Here is a 21,688-nt window from a genome sequence, read left to right as displayed (position 1 = left end):
ACAAGGCACATGTCAGTTCATGCTTGGTTAGGCGCATGTCAGGCTGCGTCTTCCTATATAAGTTTTAAAATAATCGTGGATTATATGAATCCTTTGAATTTTCGCCCAATTTCTGAGTTAATATCTCAAAAGGTCATTCAACTTTGAGAATTTATCTAATAAAGTCATTGAACTTTATTTTATATCAATAAAATCACTCAACTTATGCATTTGTATCAATAAAATCAATCAACTAAGTTTGACAAAATTATAAATTATCTTTAAACCATGAAACATAAATCCCATATGTAAATAAAATTAAAGAAAACTCATTAAGAAATTTTATAGACAAATTTAATTAGTGAAATAAGTACTCTTATGGCATTACAATAAATAAATATACAATAATGTCATAGAAAAAGAGCAGAATTTTTTTAACAAATCCTCGCAACTTTCTGAAAATAGAAAAAGAAAACCTCGTAGACAGAAGAGGAACAATAAAGTTGAATTTGTGAGCTTCGAATTTTCGTCGTGAATTTGTTTCGAGTATTAGTGTACATTTGTTTATTGTAATATCACAAGAGTATCGGTTTAACTGATTAAGTATGTCCTTACTTTTCTTGTAATGAGTTTTTAAAATTTTATTTATTGTGGGGTTTATGTTTACATGTTATAAAAAATAATTTAATGATAAATTTAGTTGAGTGATTTTTTTGATACAAAACAAAGTTCAATGATTTTACTAGATAAATTCTCAAAGTTGAGTGATCTTTTAAGATATTAACTCCCCAATTTCTTAAGTTAATAAGTTGTATAGAGTAGTTAATTTCCATAATTTTTCTATTAAATAATCGTCCCAATTTCTTAAGCTGTATAGAGTAGTTAATTTCATAAATTTTCTATTAAATAATCGCCCAATTTCTTAAGTTTTATAGAGTAGTTGATTTCCATAAATTTTCTATTAAATAATCGCCGAATTTCTTAAGTTGTATAGGGTAGTTAATTTCTATAAATTTTCTATTAAATAAAAAGACATTGATAGGCACTAAATACCCCATTTTAGCATTAAGTCCTCTAGTGCCTATCTTAGTTGGTCGATTTCGAAGGACTATCCTGATTTACGTAGTATTATCTTCTAGATGTTTTTATCTATAGTGCGTTTATTTTTTTAAAAAAATTATATTCTTTATATTTTTTTAAAATGTTAATTATTATCATTTATAGAAATTTTTATAGAGTAATTTAAATATACGTGTATTTTATTTTAAAACACTTAAATATCTAATGCTCGAAATCACAATTAAAATAAAATTGTTTAACTTTCGAAATTTGAAATATGTCACATAGATGCATGATCTTAAATCTTGAAACTGATTTGAAAAATCAATAATTAATGTTAAAGATAAATAATGAAAAAGTAGGTGTTTCTAATATAGTAGATAAGTAAAAATAAACGGATACGAAGAGTGACCTTTTTTTCTCTCTATATAAACTACACTATGTTCCATCCATCTCCAACCCAAAATACAATATTTCCACACTATTTTTCTACCATTTGCATACTCTGTTTCAACTATGGCCTTTTCTGACGACAACAACAACAATGATGTTGTCACCGATTTCTTTCCATTCTATCGACTCTGTAAAGACGGTCGAGTAGAACGTTTCTACGAACTTGCTGGTGTACACAAAGTTCCACCATCGCTGGAAGATCCAACGACTGGTGTATCATCAAAAGACGTGACCATCTCTGCTCACGTCTCCGCTAGACTCTACCTTCCAAAAAACACTCCACCCAATCAAAAATTGCCCGTCCTAGTGTATTACCATGGTGGAGGACTTGTAATCGGATCTGCATTTTTCAAAACAGAGCATTGTTACCTCAACCATCTGGTTTTCGAATCAAATTGCATAGCGATTTCTGTAGATTACCGTCTTGCCCCTGAGCATGACATCCCGACAATCTACCAGGATTGTTGGGATGCTCTTCAGTGGATCGCTTCACACTCTGTCTCTGATACAATTAACAAAGATCCGTGGATTGAAAACCACGGTGATTTCAACCGTGTGTTTGTAGGGGGTGACAGTGCCGGAGGCAATATAGTATATAATATGATCATGGGAGCGGGGAGGGAAAAATTGATCGGAGATGTGAAACTTTTGGGTGCAATACTTGCATTTCCTTATTTGATAATACCATCGATTGAAAACTTCGATAAAGGTTTGGCTTACAAGCTTTGGAATAACATTTGCCCGCTCTCTGAGGGGGGAAATGATAATCCAATGGTTAATCCAGTCTCAACAAAGAGCCCTGGCTTATCGATGCTAGGGTGCTCGAGACTTTTTGTGTGTACGGGAGAGAAAGACGAACTTGTCTCACCAGAAGTTGGGACAAAATTCGTCGAAGCTGTGAAGAAAAGCGGATGGAAAGGGGAAATTGAGTTAATTGAAGTTGAAGGTGAAGGTCATGTCTTTCAGTGTGAAAATCTTCAAGCTGAGAAATCTAAAGATTTGATCAAACATATGGCTTCTTTTATCCAACGCAAGTGATCTGTGTCTTATTATTTGCCCTCGTGACGAGTTTCCGCCTGAAACAACTTTTTTATCTTTCAGAGATAAAAATAAGGTCTGCATATATTCTATATTTCTCAGACTACTATGTTATTATTGTTATAGTATACTATTAATATGAGTCAATTCCCTAAATGGTCACCAAAGTTTAGTGAATTGCCTTGAAATATCATTTATGTTTCATTTATGACCAAAATATCACTCAATTATCACTATTTTCCTCCAAATATACTTGATACTTCAAAAGCCTCACTCTCTCCTAATTGGCATGACATGTCATTAAGAATTTTTGTTAAATAATAGACTAATTTAATTCATCCAACTCATTTAACTAAAATAATGATCGTATTATTTTTTTTAAAAGAATATTAGTTTATTAAGAATAAATTTTCATACTTAATAATCTTTTATCATAATTAAATTTTTTATTTTTATGCTGTGAAGAATAATTTTTTAAAATTACCATAATGTCATCAATTTTGAATAATTATGAGAAAATATATTCAAAAAATATTGATATATAAATCACTTATGAATGTCAACTTACATCAATGAATCATATATTATATAATGGATCAATAATATTGAAGGTCTATTAACTATTAAAAAATAATTAATTGGGTGCTTTGAAATCCATATATACATCTTTCTTTGAAAAGAAAATAGAAAGTGAATAATATTTATATTAGAAAATAAAATTTGATCTTTATTTATCAACATATTAATCTCATATAATATGTATATTATTGAATTAAAATAGGCAATTCAATTAATTATTACTTGTATTTCATGAATTTGGGATGATATAAGAATATATATTGGTGTTTAATTGTATGAGAAGTTAAAATATAATATAATATAATATAGAATAAAAATTTAAATTAAAAAAAGTTAAATAATAATTTTCTCTTTCTTACCAACTTTTTTGTCAACCTTACAAATTTATTTGAATATTTTTATGAAAAAATTACTTAAATTTTTTGAATAATTTACTTAGGAATTTTAAAAATTACCAGGTAATAATTGCACGAAGAAGTTTTTTCATTGAATTTTGTTTGGTAAAAATATATAAAGGGATTAGATTTTTTTTAAAAAAAAATAATCTTCATAAATTCTCATGTAATTTATATATTTGTTTTGTAGAGACATGAGTTTGATGAATTAAATAGGTCTATTATTTTTTAAAATGATGATTTAATGACATGAAATATCAACTAGAATAGAAGAAGACTTTTGAGCCATTTATTATTTGTTTTTGGATAAAAAATATGATATTATTCACTTTCTATTTTTTCAATAAATATAATAAAATGGTACGCATGAATTTCAAAGTACTCGATTAATATTATTGTAACCGTTAATTGACCTTTAATATTATTGATTCATTATACAATTTATGATTAATTGATGTAAGTTAGCATTCATGAGTGATTTGTATATCAATATTTTTTTTTGAATGTACGTGTTTATAAATATTCAAAATTGATGATATTATAGTACGTTGTAAAAACCTATTCTTCATAACATAAAAAAATAAAAAAGTTTAATTATGGTAAAAGATTCTTAAGTATGAAAATTGATTCTTAATAAACTAATATTCTTTTAAAAAAAAATACGATCATTATTTTAGTTAAATGAGTTTGATGAATTAAATTAGTCTATTATTTTAAAAAAATTCTCAATGACATGTCATGCCAATTAGGAGAGAGTGAGGCTTTTGAAATGTCAAGTATATTTGGAGGAAAATAGTAATAGTTGAGTGATATTTTTGTCCTAAATGAAACATAAATGATATTTTAAGGCAATTCCCTCAACTTGGGTGACCATTTAGGGAATTGACTCATATTAATAGTATACTATAACAATAATAACATAGTAGTCTGAGAAATATAGAATATATGCAGACCTTATTTTTATCTCTGAAAGGTAAAAAAGTTGTTTCAGGCAGAAACTCGTCACAAGGGCAAATAATAAGACACAGATCACTTGCGTTGGATAAAAGAAGCCATATGTTTGATCAAATCTTTAGATTTCTCAGCTTGAGGATTTTCACACTGAAAGACATCTCAAATATTTTGCAAATTCATGGAATATTCAGAGATCAAATCTAAATAATTTTATTTCGAGAAATAAGCCACTAACGGCCCTCGAATCATGAATAAATCTTATGAGAGTAGAATTAAAAGAGGAACAAATTTGTACCTACGAAACATATATGCTTATGCTAACCATATACTATAGTTAGACTATTTTTTCTACATAAATTTGTATTAAATAGAAGTGGGCATAATAAGTGGCGCTTAATTAGGATGCTTGCACTATGGCATGTAAAATCGCTTTTTAAATTAACGATATGTAATATCTACAATAAACGATATGTTTGCTATTGTTTAAAATATACTATATAGAAGCAGAGAGCAAATCAACTTTATTTTGAGTTTTCAATATTGAGCTTATTAATAGTTGAGTTCCTTTCTTTTAAAAAGATGAACATCCTAATAAAGTATTCAATGTCAAATTATTTTAATAATTTCTCAATTTACGCCATAATCATTCAAGTAAAATGTCCATTCAAACAACTAAACCATAACCAAGGTACGTAATTTCTAATCTAAACAAAGTAGAGCAAACAACGTTGCAAAAACTTGCAAGTTCATATCATAGATGTATGAATTAATATCATATAATAGCAAAGTTGCTGTATGTAAATTGCATTCCAGCAAAGGTCCATGCCCTTGGAAATATTTTGTGTCACTGCAGGGAGCTTATATACCTATTGACAAAGGTGTATTCACGATTTGAAGTTTATGGTTTCGAAATAATATTAATGAACCCGCTGATCATTTGAGTTAGTGTACATATCCGTGTGACTTATAAACGATTTTAATTTTTTAATTTAATTTATTTTTTCACTATACCAAAAGAAGAAGAAGTTGTGTATATTGTATTATATATTTTTTTTAGTTATCATAGTTCATTGAATTGTCACTAATATAGACATAAAAATAGACGAGAACAATTTGAATCCTAATTGGTGTAATTTGTCAAGTTTTACGTTGAAACTTGAAATAATCGTTTGTCAATAGAGTAATAAGTGTTTTTTTTTTTTAGAAATTTTAAATTCGAGCTCAAAATATAAAATTATTTTAATTTGTAAAGGAGTGATTACATTCAATTATGATATTTTTATGCGAAATAAAATTTAATCAAATTCAACTATAAATAACCAGAAAAAAGCTTGTGTAATCAAACAAACTAATTAATAAGTATTAGACATGACCTTTTTTTTTCTTAGGGTAACCATATAATATAGTTAGATTTTTTTCCCACATAAATTGTATTAAAAGGAAGTAGGCATAACAAGTGGAGCTTAATTAGGAATTAGGATGCTTAAACTATGGTATGTAAAATCACTTTTAAAAAATTGTGTTCTTATAACTTTTATATAATTAAATTAGAAGGTTCTCATACATGTGAAAGTAAGAAGCATATTATCAACATTTTAAGTATTATTTCTTATTTAAAAATGAAAAATTACATATATACATCTTAAAGTTATATCCCGAAAAAATTATTCATGATACACTTTAACTTTAGATGCATCGATTACCCCTTATTTTTGTTTATAGTTGAGTTAGTACCCCTAATTCACGATAATGATAAATAAAGTGTAACAAATTTTTATTCAAGCATCTGAAAAATAAAAAAATACATAAAATAATATTAATTATACACATATCACCATTTTATTGAATATTATAAATTAGTTACACTGTATACTATTTTTTTTTTCTGAATATTTTTTCATTATCAGCATATCTCAAACACTTATGGAACGAAACAAGGTCACCCCATACACTGTCGACTTTAGTATTATGCAAAAATGATAGAAAGAAACAAAGTGGCATAATTTGACACGCTAGTTAATTAAACATCTTTGTAATTTGATAAACCAACAAAAGTGCCTTTGTTGACTAGACTATATTGTAGAAGTTTTATTAAAGATATAACTATGAAAATAACATTATCTTGCATTATTTGTCATGTTGTTATTTTCTCCGTTCAACAATAGTTGTCCATTATATTATTTTAATATGCATTTGACAGTATTGTTTATTGTCATTTGAAGAATTGTGTCACAGTGGTCCCTCACGAAGAATATTAATTGATGTTTAAATCGAGTTTGTAAAAAAATTGAGTAGTTATTGATTTAAATATGAACTATTATTATAATATATAAAAGGTGAATATGACTCGTTCATTTATCACATGGACGGTTTGTTACTATATGAATCAAATACATATATCTATAAAATGGTTACGTATACGTTTGTTATTAACTGGCAAATTAATTTAGTCTTCGCAACGTTGTTTGCTCTACTTTGTTTAGATTAGAAATTACCTTGATAACGGTTTAATTGTTTGAATGAACATTTTACTTGGATAATTGTGACGTAATTGAGAAATTATTAAGATAACTTAACATGAATACTTTATTAGGATATTCATCTTTTAAACGAAGAAACTCAACATATTGGCTCAAAATAAAAAATTCTAAAGAACCAATTTGATTAATCCAAAATCAAACTTAAGAAAAATGATTCAATCTAAACATAAATAGATTAATTAAAAATAACTTTTAATTATTGAACTCCAAAAATCAATAATTCAAATCCAAATATATCCAAAACATGTCGAAACATACTGGTCACACAAATCAAACATGGAGCAGATAAAGTTGATTTGCTCTATATGTAACAATATCAAACACTTTACAGCTTCTAACAATTCATCTACACCACAGAACACTACCAATAAAATATTCACACTATTAAATATGTTTATTGCAGATATTACGTATCGTTAAATTAAGATAACAAGATTTAATACTATTAATATCAATAATATACAACAACAATAACAATATCGTAGTACGTGAAAGATAGAATATATGCTGACCTTATTTCTACCTCATAGAGCTGTCAGAGAGGTTGTTTCCCAAGGAAACTCGTCATGAGTGCAAATAATAATAATTTCTAAAAACACATGTTAATCGCGTTGGATGAAAGAAACTATACGTGTGATCAAATCTTTAGATTTCTCAGCTTGAGGATTCTCACACTGAAAGCAATGACCTTCACCTTCAAATAAAATCGACTCAATTTCCCCTTTCCATCCACTTTTCTTCACAGCTTCGGCAAATTTTGTCGCAACTTCTCCTGGGACAAGTTCGTCTTTCTCTCCCGTACACACAAAAAGTCTCGAGCATCCTAGCGTCGATAAGCTAGGACACTTTTTCGAGACTGGATTAACCATTGGACTATCATTTCCCCGTTCAGATAGCGGACAAATGATATTCCAAAGCTTATAAGACAAACCTTTGTCAAAGTTTTCAATTGATGGTATCATCAAATAAGGAAATGCAAGTATTGCACCCAAAAGTTTCACATCTCCGATCAATTTTTCTCTCCCCGCTCTCATGATCATATTATAAACTATATTACCTCCAGCACTATCACCCCCTACAAACACGCGGTTAAAATCACCATGGTTTTCAATCCACGGGTCTTTGTTAATTGTATCAGAAACAGAGTGTGACGCGACCCACTGAAGAGCATCCCAACAATCCTGATAGATTGTTGGGATGTCATGCTCAGGGGCAAGACGGTAATTTACAGAGATTGCTATGCAATTTGATTCGGAAACCAGATAGTTGAGGTAACAATGCTCTGTTTTGAAAAATGCGGATCCTAATACAAGTCCTCCGCCGTGGTAATACACTAAGACGGGGAGTTTTTGATTGGGTGCAGTGTTTTTTGGAAGGTAGAGTCTAGCAGAGACGTGAGCAGAGATGCTCACGTCTTTTGATGATACACCAGTCGCTGGATCTTCCAGCGATGGTGGAATTTCATGTATACCAGCAAGTTCGTAGAAACGTTCTACTCGACCGTCTTTGTAGAGTCGATAGTATGGGAAGAAATCAGTGACAACGTCATTGTTGTTGTCGGAAGCTGCCATAGTTGAAAACAGAGTGTGCAAATGTTAGAAAAACAGAGTATGAAAATGTTGTTTTTTGGGTTGGAGATGGATGGAACAAAGTCTAGTTTATTTATAGAGAAAAAAAAAAAGATACTAACTTTTCCGTCCGTTTATAGAGGAAAAAAAAAAAGATACTAACTTTTCGGTCCGTTTACTTTTACTTGTTTGCGCGATTAAAAATATGTATGTTTTTTTTCCAACGTTTCACCTCCGATAATAGTTATTTATCTTTTAAAATCGTTTTCAAGATTCAAAATTATACATGATTTAGTATGGGTGTAGTGATGAAATATTCATATTAACTACTTCCTCCGTTTAACAATAGTTGTTCATTGTATTATTTTTGGGATGTCCAACAATATTTGTCTACTTTATGAAATCAATGGATAATTTTACACTTAGTTCCAAATTTATCTTTATTATTAATTATAGTAATTTATCTATTACATTCTTCAAGACATTGTATAATATTCAAAAGGTGATAGAGTAAAATTACAATTCTATTTCTAGTTTCTTAAGAAGTGTGCAAAGTTAATAGTGAATAAATATTGTCGGACAAAAGAATACTACTTATTTCTCAAGAGACATGTAAAGTTGAAAATGGACAAGTAAAAGCGAATGAAGAGAGTACTCTCTTTATCTCAATTTATGTGATACATTTCTAATTTCTAGAGTCAAACAATTTATTTTGACAGTGATTTCGAGCATGAAGCTTTTAAGTGTTTTAAAAATAAAATTTACACAATTTAAAAATTATATTACAATAATTTACCATTCAAGATATTTAAAAATTATAAATAAAAAATTTATTTACATCTCAAAATTCGAAAAGTATCACCTAAATTAAGATCGATGAAGTCCCATCCAACTAATTTCTTCTTGTTTGTTGAGATATGAATGAACTTTCCGTTTGGGATAATGGGGTTCCGGGTCCGCCTTTGCTTGAATTATTGGTATTTGGTGTGAAGTCAAAATCACTATTTTGCCTATATGTGGCTGTCCATCTTATTCATTTAATACTCTTTTCCTACGTAAATGCCTTCTTTTGGTCAGCAAGTCGGTTCTAAGGGGCTATTCTGATTTTTATAGTATTAAACTTCTAGAAGTTTTTATCATATCGTGTGTTTATCTTTTAATTCCAATACAAACGTAAAAGATTTTAATATGAAAGTCATTTTGATTCAATTTATTTTGAAATTAAATTAAAATAAAAAGGATATATATCAGTAACCTAGCATTTCAAATTATGAATCGACGGTTGAATTAGCATGAAGAATCTATGTTGATGTATGTTCAATGAGTCAAGATGGTTTTATTAAATAAATTTCAATAGTTGTGCGATCTTTGAGTGATGAACTCTATTTTTTAATATAGTGTTTAGTTTATCAAATCAATTTAATAAAAAGGTTTTTCTTTATTTCTTATGACTATCAATATGATACAATATAATTATTGAGATTTTTCGTTGTTAAGTAACAATAAATTTAATGACACGATCTAACTAAAATAAATATTGTATTTAAACTAACAACACAATACAATATAATAAATAATAGCCATCCAACCAACATGGGTTGTGGCGCAGCTGCGCATTGGTGGAACTGCTCCACCCTTAACTAAAGGTCTCGGTTCAAGTCCTGGGTATGAAGAAAATCCTGTTGGAAGCATCATTCCCACCTAAAATCTTTGGCCGGAATACCCTGAAACTTTAGGTCAAATCCATTTTTGGATCACCTTTTTCGGGGTTAATATGACCTTGTTTCCTATGCATTTCTTAGGGCTCTCGGGTATGCCATGTCGCATTCCAGATTATCCAGATGCTTACGCTGGATGGAATGTCCTTAGCCAATGAACCATACAATGCATGATCCGAATTTAGTCGAATCTTCAATGCGGATTCCGAACACCGAGTGAGAAATAAAAAAAAAGTAATCATCCAAACAAGCTTGTTAAGTACCCTAAGAAAGGTACCAAATCGACTTCTAGTTCTAGCAGATTTTTCTTTATTACTAAACATTATTTGCAATTATAAAAGTCATGAAGTTCCAATTTCACACGTATATATTAATGCTAAAATAGGGTATCTAGTGCCTATCAATGTCTTTTTATTTAATAGAAAATTTATGGTAATTAACTACTTCGTACAACCTAAGAAATTGGGCGAAAATTCAAAGGATTATATAATCCAGGATTATTTAAAACTTGGGATATCTTGATCTGTTTAGTAATCTCATAAAATTGAAAAAACATAATAATTATTCTTTTAAAAAGTAATACTATAATTTAGAGAATATATGTTTTTTTTTTAATTATAGAAGGGAAAATGGTCTGATATACCCCTCAACTTTGTCATTTAGAGCTGATATCGTTATGAAATTGACTTATATATACCCCTACTTATAGACAAATGTCTCACATATACCCTTTTCCTCTAACGGAAATGAAAAAAATTAATTTTAGTTTACTTTTTTATTATTTTACAAAAATATATAATCCATGAGTATATTTAATCCTCCTCAAACATATTTTTTTTTGACTTTTTTTTGCTCCAATGACTAATTTAGATTTATTATTTTGATGATCAAATTTATTTATGTTTCACTAATATTCTTGTAAAACTTATTATAGATGATCAAATTTTTTTCTTCAAATACAAAAATTAAATTATAATATAGCCACAGAAAAATAGTTTTAATTTTTTTCTTTACACTAAGGAATGAAAGAAAAAAATAAAATAAGAATAAGAAACTCAAATAATTATAATCAAAGAAGTCAAAAAATAATTTATATATGAAAAAGATTAAAATACACCTTGAACTTTGCTAGAAGAATCATATATACCCCTAAATAATTTTTAAGAAAATTAAAAGTCAAAAATATAAATTTAAAACTAATTTTTTCACTTTCGTTAAATGAAGGGTATATGTGAGCTAATTTTGTAACAGTAGGGGTATATGTGAGCTGTTTGTATAACGGTAAGGGTATATATGAGCCACTTTCATAACAAGGGGCATATCAGCTCCAAATGACAAAGTTGAGGGGTATATCATGCCAATATTAAACACTACTACAAACTTTTCTATTCTTTTATTTGCTTTTGTAACGCCTCTCAACTCCTAAGCAAAGATCTGAACAATCCTTCGTATTCATATAAGTCCGAACCCGATGATTTCTAAGTTTTAAATGTATGTAAAGTCCCTTACTAAGTATACTAAGTGAATTAGATGTATTTTAGGGTCGTAAGGTACCTCAAAAACGAAAAAAGTTCGAAGCATTTTTATTGGCTAAGTTTTCACATGAGTTCATACAAGGGTCGAATTCAAACTAACATATATATTACAATATGAAGATTTAAGTGACCCATAACCTATCAAAATAAAGATCTTTGAGTCTTCTTTCCAATGCCATCAAGTTTGCGTTAATTCGAGTTTTGAGTAAAAAGTTATGATTAATTTAGTAGAGACGCTCTAACCTGGAAAATGCTCCGCGATATGGAGAGAAAACAGACTTCACTGTCCACTCAAATTAAATTTCGTCCTCTAGCAGAGACCAGCTCTAAGTACATGTTTTTTTTAAGGGTATTTTTGTCCTAAAAACAGTTGGGGAGTTATTTAAATGACCCAAAACGTGTAGGAAATAAGTTTTTTTCATAATTAAATCCTCTCATTCACTCCTAAAATTCTACGCTCAGAACTTCAAGGAAACATCAAGACTAGCGTTCATCTTTCAAGATTCTCCATCAAACTTCCCTACTAAGGTATGTAAGGCTTCAATGAGAGTATCCCTTCACTCTCATGCCTAATGTATTTTGATTTTCAAGAACTCTTCAAGATTGTTAGAAGCAAAACTAGGGCTTTTTTTATGAACTTGTGAAATTCTTCATTAATTCATGTTTTCATTGCTTCACTTGGATTTTAAAAACTTTATTGTATTGATTTAGCAAGATTTTCATGATTTCTTAAAATATTTATGACCTTTAAGCATGAAGTCTTGTATGATATGAATTTCAACCTAAATTTAGAGTACTTTAGATATGACTTTTGAACTTAGTCTCATATATGATTCAAACTGATAAATGATTTTCATATTTATGAGCATTGTATGAATATATGTTATTTTGGGAGGACTATTTTGTACCGAGAGGACACGGGTTTTAGAAAACCCAAGTCCTATAACTACGTGTCATCGTAGGATTATGTTTTACTGTCTTGTCGGTTGCCCATTTAGTCCCGAGAGCTCAGAATAACGGATCCACACAGATATGATATGGTCCTATACTCTGGCAAGGTATAGGGCATCCCTTCCAACTGGTTAGCTGTTGGATATCATGAGCTCACATGGTGTATATCGGTTATAAGAAACTCCCTAGTTTATGCATTTTATTACGATATGCTCTTAACTCTTCTTGATTCACTTTAAGTATGTTTATTTACAACTATGATTACGCAAGGATATTGAAATAGACTCATCTTTATATATGCTTCTGATGAAGAAAGATTGTGAATGGTTTTTAGATATGAACTCCAACTATTTTCTCTTTAGTTCTTTCACTATGGATATAATTTTGGCAACCTTATTTTACTATCCTCGTTACGAAATTTTATGATTATGCTAGTGTCCCATTACTTACTCAGTACATTTCGCGTACTGAGAAATACTTTTCTCTGCACTGCATCCTTTTATGATGTAGATTTTGGCGCCCGTACTCAGACTCGTGGCTAGTGAGGTTGGTGTAGTTCCAACCAACAGTTGGTGAGTCCTCCTCGTTCGAGGACTTTCTAGATTAGTGGTTAGTCAAAATTTAGTACTTTAGTGGTTATTTGGTTTGAGATAACTGGAGGTCATGTCCCGATAAATTTGTTTCCTTCAGTTTAAATGTAGAGGTTTATTTTAAACATTAGTTGTTCAGTCATCATAGACTAGTTGATTTTCTTATTAAGGTCGTTAAGCATATATTTCAACTTCCGCATTAGTTTCATATGATATGTTTTGATATGTTATGTCAAGAATTAGCTTGGGACCACTCATGATTCCGAGTACCGTGCCTCTGCTGATGTGTAGATCCAGATTGTGACACTTATATACATAGTATAACTTTCTTGTATGTTCATAAGTTGTACATATCCGTATGACTTATAAACGATTTTTAATTTTTAATTTATTTATTTTTTCACTATACCAAAAGAAGAAGAAGTTGTGTATAGTATTTTAATTTTTTTAGTTATCATAGTTCATTGAATTGTCACTAATATTGACATAAAAATAGACGAGAACAATTTGAATCCCAATTGATGTAATTTGTCAAGTTTTATATTGAAACTTAAAATAATAGTTCGTTAGTAGAGTAGTAAGTGTTCTTTTTCTAATTAGAAGTTTCAGATTCAAGTTCTAAATATAAAATTGTTTTAATTTGTAAGAGAGTGATTACATCCAATTATAAGACTTTTTAATGCGAAATATAATTTTATCAAATCTAATATAAATAACGAACAAAAAAAGCTTGTGTAATCAAACAAACTAATTAAGGGCCCATTTGGTCATGTGATATGAAATCATTATATGAAATCATGAGATGAAATTGAAGTTGAAATTTTGTTTGGATGTATGTTTTGAACTTTTTATGTTGTATGTTAACTCATGAACATAAAAACCCCATAAGTTGTAAAACTATTAAAATTGTCTCAATTTTTTATACAATATTACCAAATAAGCACAAGTTTATAAAATCGAATAATACACTATCACGAAGATATTCTTAGAAGATACAATATTTATTGATCAAGCTTTAATTCAATAATAAGAAAAAAATTAAACATAAGTTGTATGGTGTACTAGTTTTTAATATAATCATCCCACACAGTAGTATAATCTTCTCACACTGAACTTGTATTTCTCGCTCATATGACTGAGAAGACGAACCAACATTGTTACTTAGAGCCACTTGTTGGTCAATTTGGTTGGTAAATATATTTGAAAAAAATAAAGAATTTGGTGAATATAAATGGTAAAGTAGAAATTGATTTGCAGTAATAATAAATTATATGTTAGTGAGAATAATCATTATATGAGATATAAATGGTTTTAGAAGTAACGATATGAATTATAAATTTTATTTATGTATGAAACAAATGGTTAGTAGATATATATGTGGGGTTGTATTAACAAAATATAAACTTGTGGGTCAGTTCTTGTATTTGAAAAATCGCAAATCGTGATTTGAAATTTCCAAATCATGATTTTTAGAGAATTTGGGATTTCATCTCATGATATAAAATTATGAGATTAAATTAACATGAAATCACATATCCAAATGCTGATTTCATCTATGATTTCATATCGCAATTTCGTCTCGTATGTCCAATGCCTACCAAGTATTAGACACGGTCCTTTTTTTTTTTGCTTAGGGTAACCATATACTATAGTTAGACTTTATTTTCCACATAAATTGTATTAAATATAAGTGGACATAACACGCGACGCTTAATTAGGATGCTTGCACTATGGCATGTAAAATCACTTTTAAAAAATTGTATTCTTATGACTTTTATATAATTAAAAAATTAGAAGTTATCATATATGTGAAAGTGAGAAACATATTCTCAACGTTTTAGGTACTATTTCTTATTTAAAAATAAAAAATTACATATATTACATCTTAAAGTTACATTCCAAAAAAAATATTCACGCACTTTAACTTTACATGCATCTATTACCCCTTATTTTTGTTCATAGTTGAGTTAGTACCCCTAATTCATGATAATGATGAATAAAGTGTAACTAATTTTTATTAAAGCGTTTGAAAAGTAAAAGAAAAATACATAAAATGATATTAATTGTACATGTGTCACTATTTTATTGAATATTATAAATTAATTATATTGTATACTATATTTTTCTTTTCTCTGAATACTATATATATGATGCTTTTTAAGGTTGGTGATTCAAACCTGAGCTTCAACATATATTTGTGATAAATGTTTGAGAGAGCCTCTATTGTTTTAAAAAAATCTAGTTAAGTAGACTTGAACTCTAAATCTGTTCTAGTTAAGAGTTAAGACCCAACAAAACAAATTTATTAGGCCTTTATATTGTCTAATAAAATGATAATGAAAATTAGAAAGAGAATGATTGCAAATGTAATTTTTTAACAACTTTTGAACTACAAAACAATATTGTATAAATAGATTGTTTTTTTATTAAATAAAATAAGAAGCTATTAGCTGTGAATTGTTTTTTACACCAACTTTTCCGAGTGTTAAAAGTGTTTAAACCTATTTTAAAAATTTAGAAAAAGTTCAAAAATATTCTCCTAATCTTCACCAACTCAAGCAATTATTATCTTTTTGTGCAAATTGTCTAATGTCTATGCGCACCAATTGTAAAATCTGTCCGCTTCTAATTAATTAAAAGACATCATAATGTATAAAAAATTAAATAGACACTCAAATTTGACTTTAATTGATAAGTAAATAATTATTATTCTTTACAATAAAATAAAATGAAATCTCTTGATATCTTATAATTTGACTAGAAGAAAATGATTTTTTCAAATATCTTATTTGTAAAAATGAAGTTGTCTCTTATGTGTAAAAATAAACATCTCTTCCAAAAAGTATACTCCCTCCATCCCATTTTATGTGACACTTTTCAAATTTCGAGATTCAAACAAGTCTATCTTTGATCGTAAGTGTTTTATAGATCTTTTAAACATTTTGTATAATCAATTATTGAAATTTATAGTACTTTTTGCGTAGTTTACAAATACATAAATTTCATTTCAGAGGATTCCATGCATGTGCAAATTCCTAATCAAACTTAAATTGTTTGACTCTCGAAAAACGAAACGTGTCACATAATTGGAACAAAGGGAGTATAATTTTTTTTTAAAAGTTTGTATACGATTAGAAAATTATCTCTTTTTCAACTTTAAATATAAATATTTAGACACTTTAACTCGTCTATATCGTACTTGTGCGAGGAATTCCTCAAAATGGTTTGCCATTGTCCTAAAGAACAATGATTTATTTCAGCTCGGAATTCCTCGTCTCTTTTTATTTTATAAAGACTAAGAAAAAGGGGAAGGTTGTGGGAAGAAATGATAAAAAGATATTAGAATAAATTTGGAAAAGATGATGAAGACGAGTTCATTTTGGTTAAGGTACTAGGAAATAATCTTTTCTTCCTTTAGCTATTAAGATATTTCATTCGTTAAGTTTAAAAAGTCCAAAAACGCTTACGAGCCACAAAACTTGAAGTTGTACCGTTCTAGAATTGCCAACAATATGGATGAACTTTTTTCAAAAAAGAAAATTTAGTCCATTTATTAATTATTGAGTAAATTTTAGGAATAACAAAGATAAAAATGATATTAGCGCCCTATAGCTATAGTTTTGTTATTTGCGCTCTATAGCTAAATTATGTTTGCTATGAAGCATCTGATTTGTATAAATCGTGGCGATTTGTATAAATCGGGGCACTAATTCATCCGTGTCTATGAAAATTGCGTTTGTATATGTATATGTTCTCTGTGTTAGGCTAGAGTGGCGAGCGAGATTGGGGGAGAGAGGGGAGAGGTGAGCGAGAGAGGGCAAAGAGTGAAGAGGTGAATTGTATATGCATATCGGTTAGATAATTGTATATATGTAACTACTATGTATATGTATCAATGATTGTGTTTGTATATCTGTATAAAATTTGAATTCGTATACAATTGAATCGAGTTAAAACATTTGTATTTGAATATCAAATCTCTCTCTCGCTTTATACAAATACAAATAATATGTTATATTTGTATAATTTGGGTTTGTATTAAGCGAGAGAGACAAAGACAAAAGAGAACTGAGCATGAAAAGATTTGTATTTGTATAATTGTAAGTGTATAGGACAGAGATATGCATTTATATTTGTATATACAACCTCTCTCGCTTTATACAAACACAAACACAAATTATACATTTGTGTTTGTATAAAGTGAGAGAGACTGAAAAAAAGGAGAGTGGCGAGCGATATTTCAGAGAGAGGGGAAAGAGACGAATGACAAGAAGTTTGCTAGCTGCGAATTGGAGTTAAATAAAATTATAGCTATAACATTTATTTTGAATTAATAGTTTGCTATAATGCACAATTTTCTCTTAATTATTTGATGCCCTATTTTTTTGTCCCAAGTCATAACCATAGATAGTTCTAGATTGTACAAGTTTTTTGATTGATAATATAAATATGAACAAAAAATCTTTTCTAGTCTTATTTGTCCCATTACCTCTTCATTAATTCAAAGTGCATGTGTTTTCCAATTTTGCAAGTTTTTTCAATTTGTGATAGCCACGTGCTGCTTTTATTGGTGAATGTATCTTCCCTTGCATTCAAATATTTAATAGTAAGCTTTCCGCATATTTATTTTATTTTAGTAAAAATTAGGCAAATGACATAGTATTACTAAGAAAGAAATTATTTTTTTCCCCTAGTCTTTTATTAATTACCAAAAATCATTTTTTTTAGTGTTTTTCGGATACATAATATAGCAGTGTGGATACTTAATATAGCAGCGCGGATACTTTAATTAATAACGGGCGGATACTTAAATTATTAGGTTGTTAGCAGCACGGATACTTAATTAACGGGCGGATGCATAATATAGCAGCACGAATACTTTAATTAATAACGAGCGGATACTTAAACTAATAAAGTACTCCCCCGTCCACAATTGTTTGGCAGGTATACTAAAAATAGATGTCCAAGATTAATTGTCAATTTAAACAATCAAGAAATAATTAGTCACTTTTTTCCAATTCTGCCCTTAATGATAGTGTAGTTCAATTGAAAAGTTATGTGGACTTTTGGTATTCTTGGTATAGTAGGGTTATATTAGTCAAATTACACCTTGTATTAAATTTTCCTTGAGGGGTGTGCATGACCTTACCCTAACAAACAATTGTGGACGGAGGGAGTATCCGGTTAAGTTGAATTGGGGGAAAATAAGGGATTTTTGTATTTTAGTAAAAGAGTAGGGAAATATTGAGAATAGGTAAAGAAGTGTTGTGTATTTAAGTAATTTTCCTTTATTTTATTTAGAATTTGTGAAATTAAAATTGAATATCGAGTTATGTTTGATTATACTATTTGCAGAGAAAAAAAGATAGCATTTTATTTGAAATTTATGATAATGAAATTGAGAAACAAATTTGAAACACTTTTTTTAATTTGATATCCAACTCTAAGTTGGATTTAGATACTTATAACCAAACATCAAATTTGACATAAAGTATATTAATTTTTTTAAAAAAGTGAATAATTCTCATAGTCAAATAACTTCTATTTTCCCAAATAGAGGCATCTAAGTTATACAAGTAAACAACTATCCTAATATTGGCCCGCACCGAACCAACACATTTATATATAAAAGAGGTAGAGGTAGACAAAAGAAGAATTGATGAGAGCTAATAATTAAACTTCAACTTACTACGAACATAATCTTAGATAAAAGATTATGGATAATGCGTTGTTGAAAATCTTATGAAAAATACCTTCATCACGATACTTGTCTGAAATTTACTAAAGTTTGAGGCGTGTCAAATACTGTCCTTAAGGATATTTCACCCGATATAGGTGTATCCCACAGGATTCAACAAGCTTTTCTAATATAAAATTAGGAGCCAAAAACTAACAAAGATTCAATAGAAAAAAAATCAGCACAATAAAATGGGAAAATAATATAAGTTTAGCTCTATGATCTTTTCACTTCTACCTTCTCAAAATTACATAAACAAGATCATATATGCAAAGGAAAATAAGCTCCAAAGTCTCAAATGAAACTAAAGTGTACGTAAGAGTGAATGTCATAAAATACATTAAAGACAATAATTGAAGTCAATTTATTTTGGTAAAAAATAGACGTTGCAACAGCCATATGTTTTATCAACTTTAATAGTGATTTATGACATAATCAAAAATATATAAATACTCATTTAATAGAATAAATATAGATAATAATATCAATATTTCTTTTGATATATTAGAATATTTTTTTAACACCAACTTGGATAAAGGGTTAGTTAGGTAGTTGAGAGCAGTCTCGTTTTTCTTCTTCTTTACTTTTCCATCGTATTAGTAGTCATAATATATTATTACTAATATATGAGAAGTTTCTTGTTATTTCATTTATGTTACTATTTAGTTTTTCTTTCACTTTGACTATCATATTATTTTGTTGCATTGATTGTCCCTTTGTTTTGTCATGCTTTCTCTCGTTGTGTTTTGACTTCTTCTCTCTCGTATTAGTTTTATTTTTTCCAAACTACTCTTACTTGAATCGTGGGTCTATCAGAAACAACCTCTCTATCTCTCAAGATAGGGATAGGTGTGCATATACACTATCCTCTTCAGATCCTACTTGTAGAATCTGGCTTGCTCAATCTTTTGTGTGATGCCCTTAAACTCCATATTGTTCAATTGAGTCAATTTTGGGCTTGAGCTTTAGTCATGTATTCTTCATTGTATTAAACCCCTTTCCCTCAAACTCCATAAGTCTGGCTTGCTCAATCTTTTGTGTGATGCCTTTAAACTCCATATTGTTCAATTGAGTTAATTTTGGGCTTGAGCTTTAGTCATGTATTCTTCATTGGATTAAACCCCTTGCTGCCCTTTCCATACCTTCTCCATTGATAAAACTATGCATGATTTGTGTTGCTTTGCCCTATTCTTCACCAAACTTATACCAACTTAAGTTGCTTCTTTTTGATGTAGTTTTTGAGTTCTTTTTGCTAATACCTCTTGTTTACTTCCATGACATTTCAAATCATCCAAGTCATTTCAAAACAATAGTAAATATATGAATCTAATTTACATACATGACCAATAAGATATAAAAACTATATTAGTTCACATTTAATAAGATGTGAATTAAAAATCTAAAATTGATGAGTTTAGTAATAAAGTTATGAATCATAATAAATAAGATGTGAAATTAGAATTTAAAATTGTTGAAATTAGTAACGAAGTCATGAATCATAATAAAAGAAATTTAAAAATTAATAATATAAACTTGCACAATGAGTGAATATATTGAACTATCAAGGGGATTAAAACGTTTCGATAAAGGTATTGATCAGTTCAACACTTATCAATACACTTCGTCACACCTCTGGGGGGAACTCGTCTTTTGATGTTCTTAGAACTAAATTCATTGTATGATTATAAAATTATGGGCCCATATCTAACATGTGCTAGATGATTTAGTGAACTTTATATATGTATATATATATTTGTGGTGCAAATAATACAATGTACTGAACAATTGCTCAAATGTTACATCCGCCCAGCTGCCTTTAAATGTTATATAGTAAATGTTATCTTATTTTCAAAATTACAAACTCGCTCTACAAAGGAATATTTGTAGATATTGTTGTGTAACCTAATATTGTAAAGATTAATAATTAGTATGTTAATTGTTAGAAGTTAAACTCTGCATGAGTTTAACACTAGAGACGAACATATAGAGAAAAATAAACATACAAAATTTTATCGTATTCTAGCCATAAAAATGGAGAACATCCTAATAAGAGAAAGTTCTCCCTTTAATGAGCTAGAGCTCAGTCTTCTATATTATTGAACTAGGTTCACAAGTTAATATATATATATATATATTTTTTTTTTTTTTTTAATTTTTTAGTAAAAATATAGAGTATATAGAAAAGCTACTGAATTTGTCTGAACCCACGAACCTCCACCTAGCTCCGCCTCTGTGTGATGTGAATTCATAATGAGTTAAAACTTTATGTGGCGCGAATTCAAAATAATCCAGACTAGTAATTCTCGATACAAACTTGAACCATTGACCTCCAAAAAAAGTCATCCTCATAATTGGGTTGACCAACTTTCGTGTTAGCCTCGAACTATAATTTGGTATTAACAAATATATATTATATAAATTAACGTGCTCTCAACTACTATCCATTGTAGCCAAATATCCTCTTAATTAATTATAGTATATTGTTTCTCCACACCTCATTTCTTAATTTCTCGACTCGTTGTTTCATACACTAAAATCTTTCTCCAAAAATACAAACAAACTCCTAAAACATAAGTTCCATTAATTTTATCG

At 28.9% G+C, this 21,688-nt stretch overlaps 2 protein-coding genes across 2 annotated transcripts; one reads left to right on the top strand and one right to left on the bottom strand.

Annotated features, from left to right (window-relative positions):
• Nucleotides 1–1,554: 1,554 nt before the first annotated feature.
• Nucleotides 1,555–2,563, top strand: LOC125868160 (hydrolase 3-like). Its single transcript, XM_049548777.1, has one exon. It carries the CDS (start codon nucleotides 1,555–1,557, stop codon nucleotides 2,527–2,529), a length of 975 nt encoding a protein of 324 aa, XP_049404734.1. The 3' UTR covers nucleotides 2,530–2,563.
• A 4,901-nt stretch (nucleotides 2,564–7,464) lies between these two features.
• On the bottom strand, nucleotides 7,465–8,644 carry LOC125868161 (2-hydroxyisoflavanone dehydratase-like). The gene has a single exon (XM_049548778.1). The coding sequence runs from the start codon at nucleotides 8,566–8,568 to the stop codon at nucleotides 7,600–7,602; it is 969 nt and encodes a 322-aa protein (XP_049404735.1). The 5' UTR covers nucleotides 8,569–8,644; the 3' UTR covers nucleotides 7,465–7,599.
• Between the last annotated feature and the right edge of the window lie 13,044 nt (nucleotides 8,645–21,688).

This window comes from Solanum stenotomum, chromosome 6 (genome assembly GCF_019186545.1).
Source record: "Solanum stenotomum isolate F172 chromosome 6, ASM1918654v1, whole genome shotgun sequence".
Lineage (NCBI taxonomy): Eukaryota > Viridiplantae > Streptophyta > Magnoliopsida > Solanales > Solanaceae > Solanum > Solanum stenotomum.
The sequence above is the reverse complement of the archived record's forward strand: the minus strand, read 5'-3'. Positions and strand labels throughout refer to the sequence as shown.

Excerpts from the sequence above, each read along its gene's own strand:
- LOC125868160 (XM_049548777.1), top strand. The coding sequence starts at position 1,555 with ATGGCCTTTTCTGACGACAACAACAACAATGATGTTGTCACCGATTTC.
- LOC125868161 (XM_049548778.1), bottom strand. The coding sequence starts at position 8,568 with ATGGCAGCTTCCGACAACAACAATGACGTTGTCACTGATTTCTTCCCA.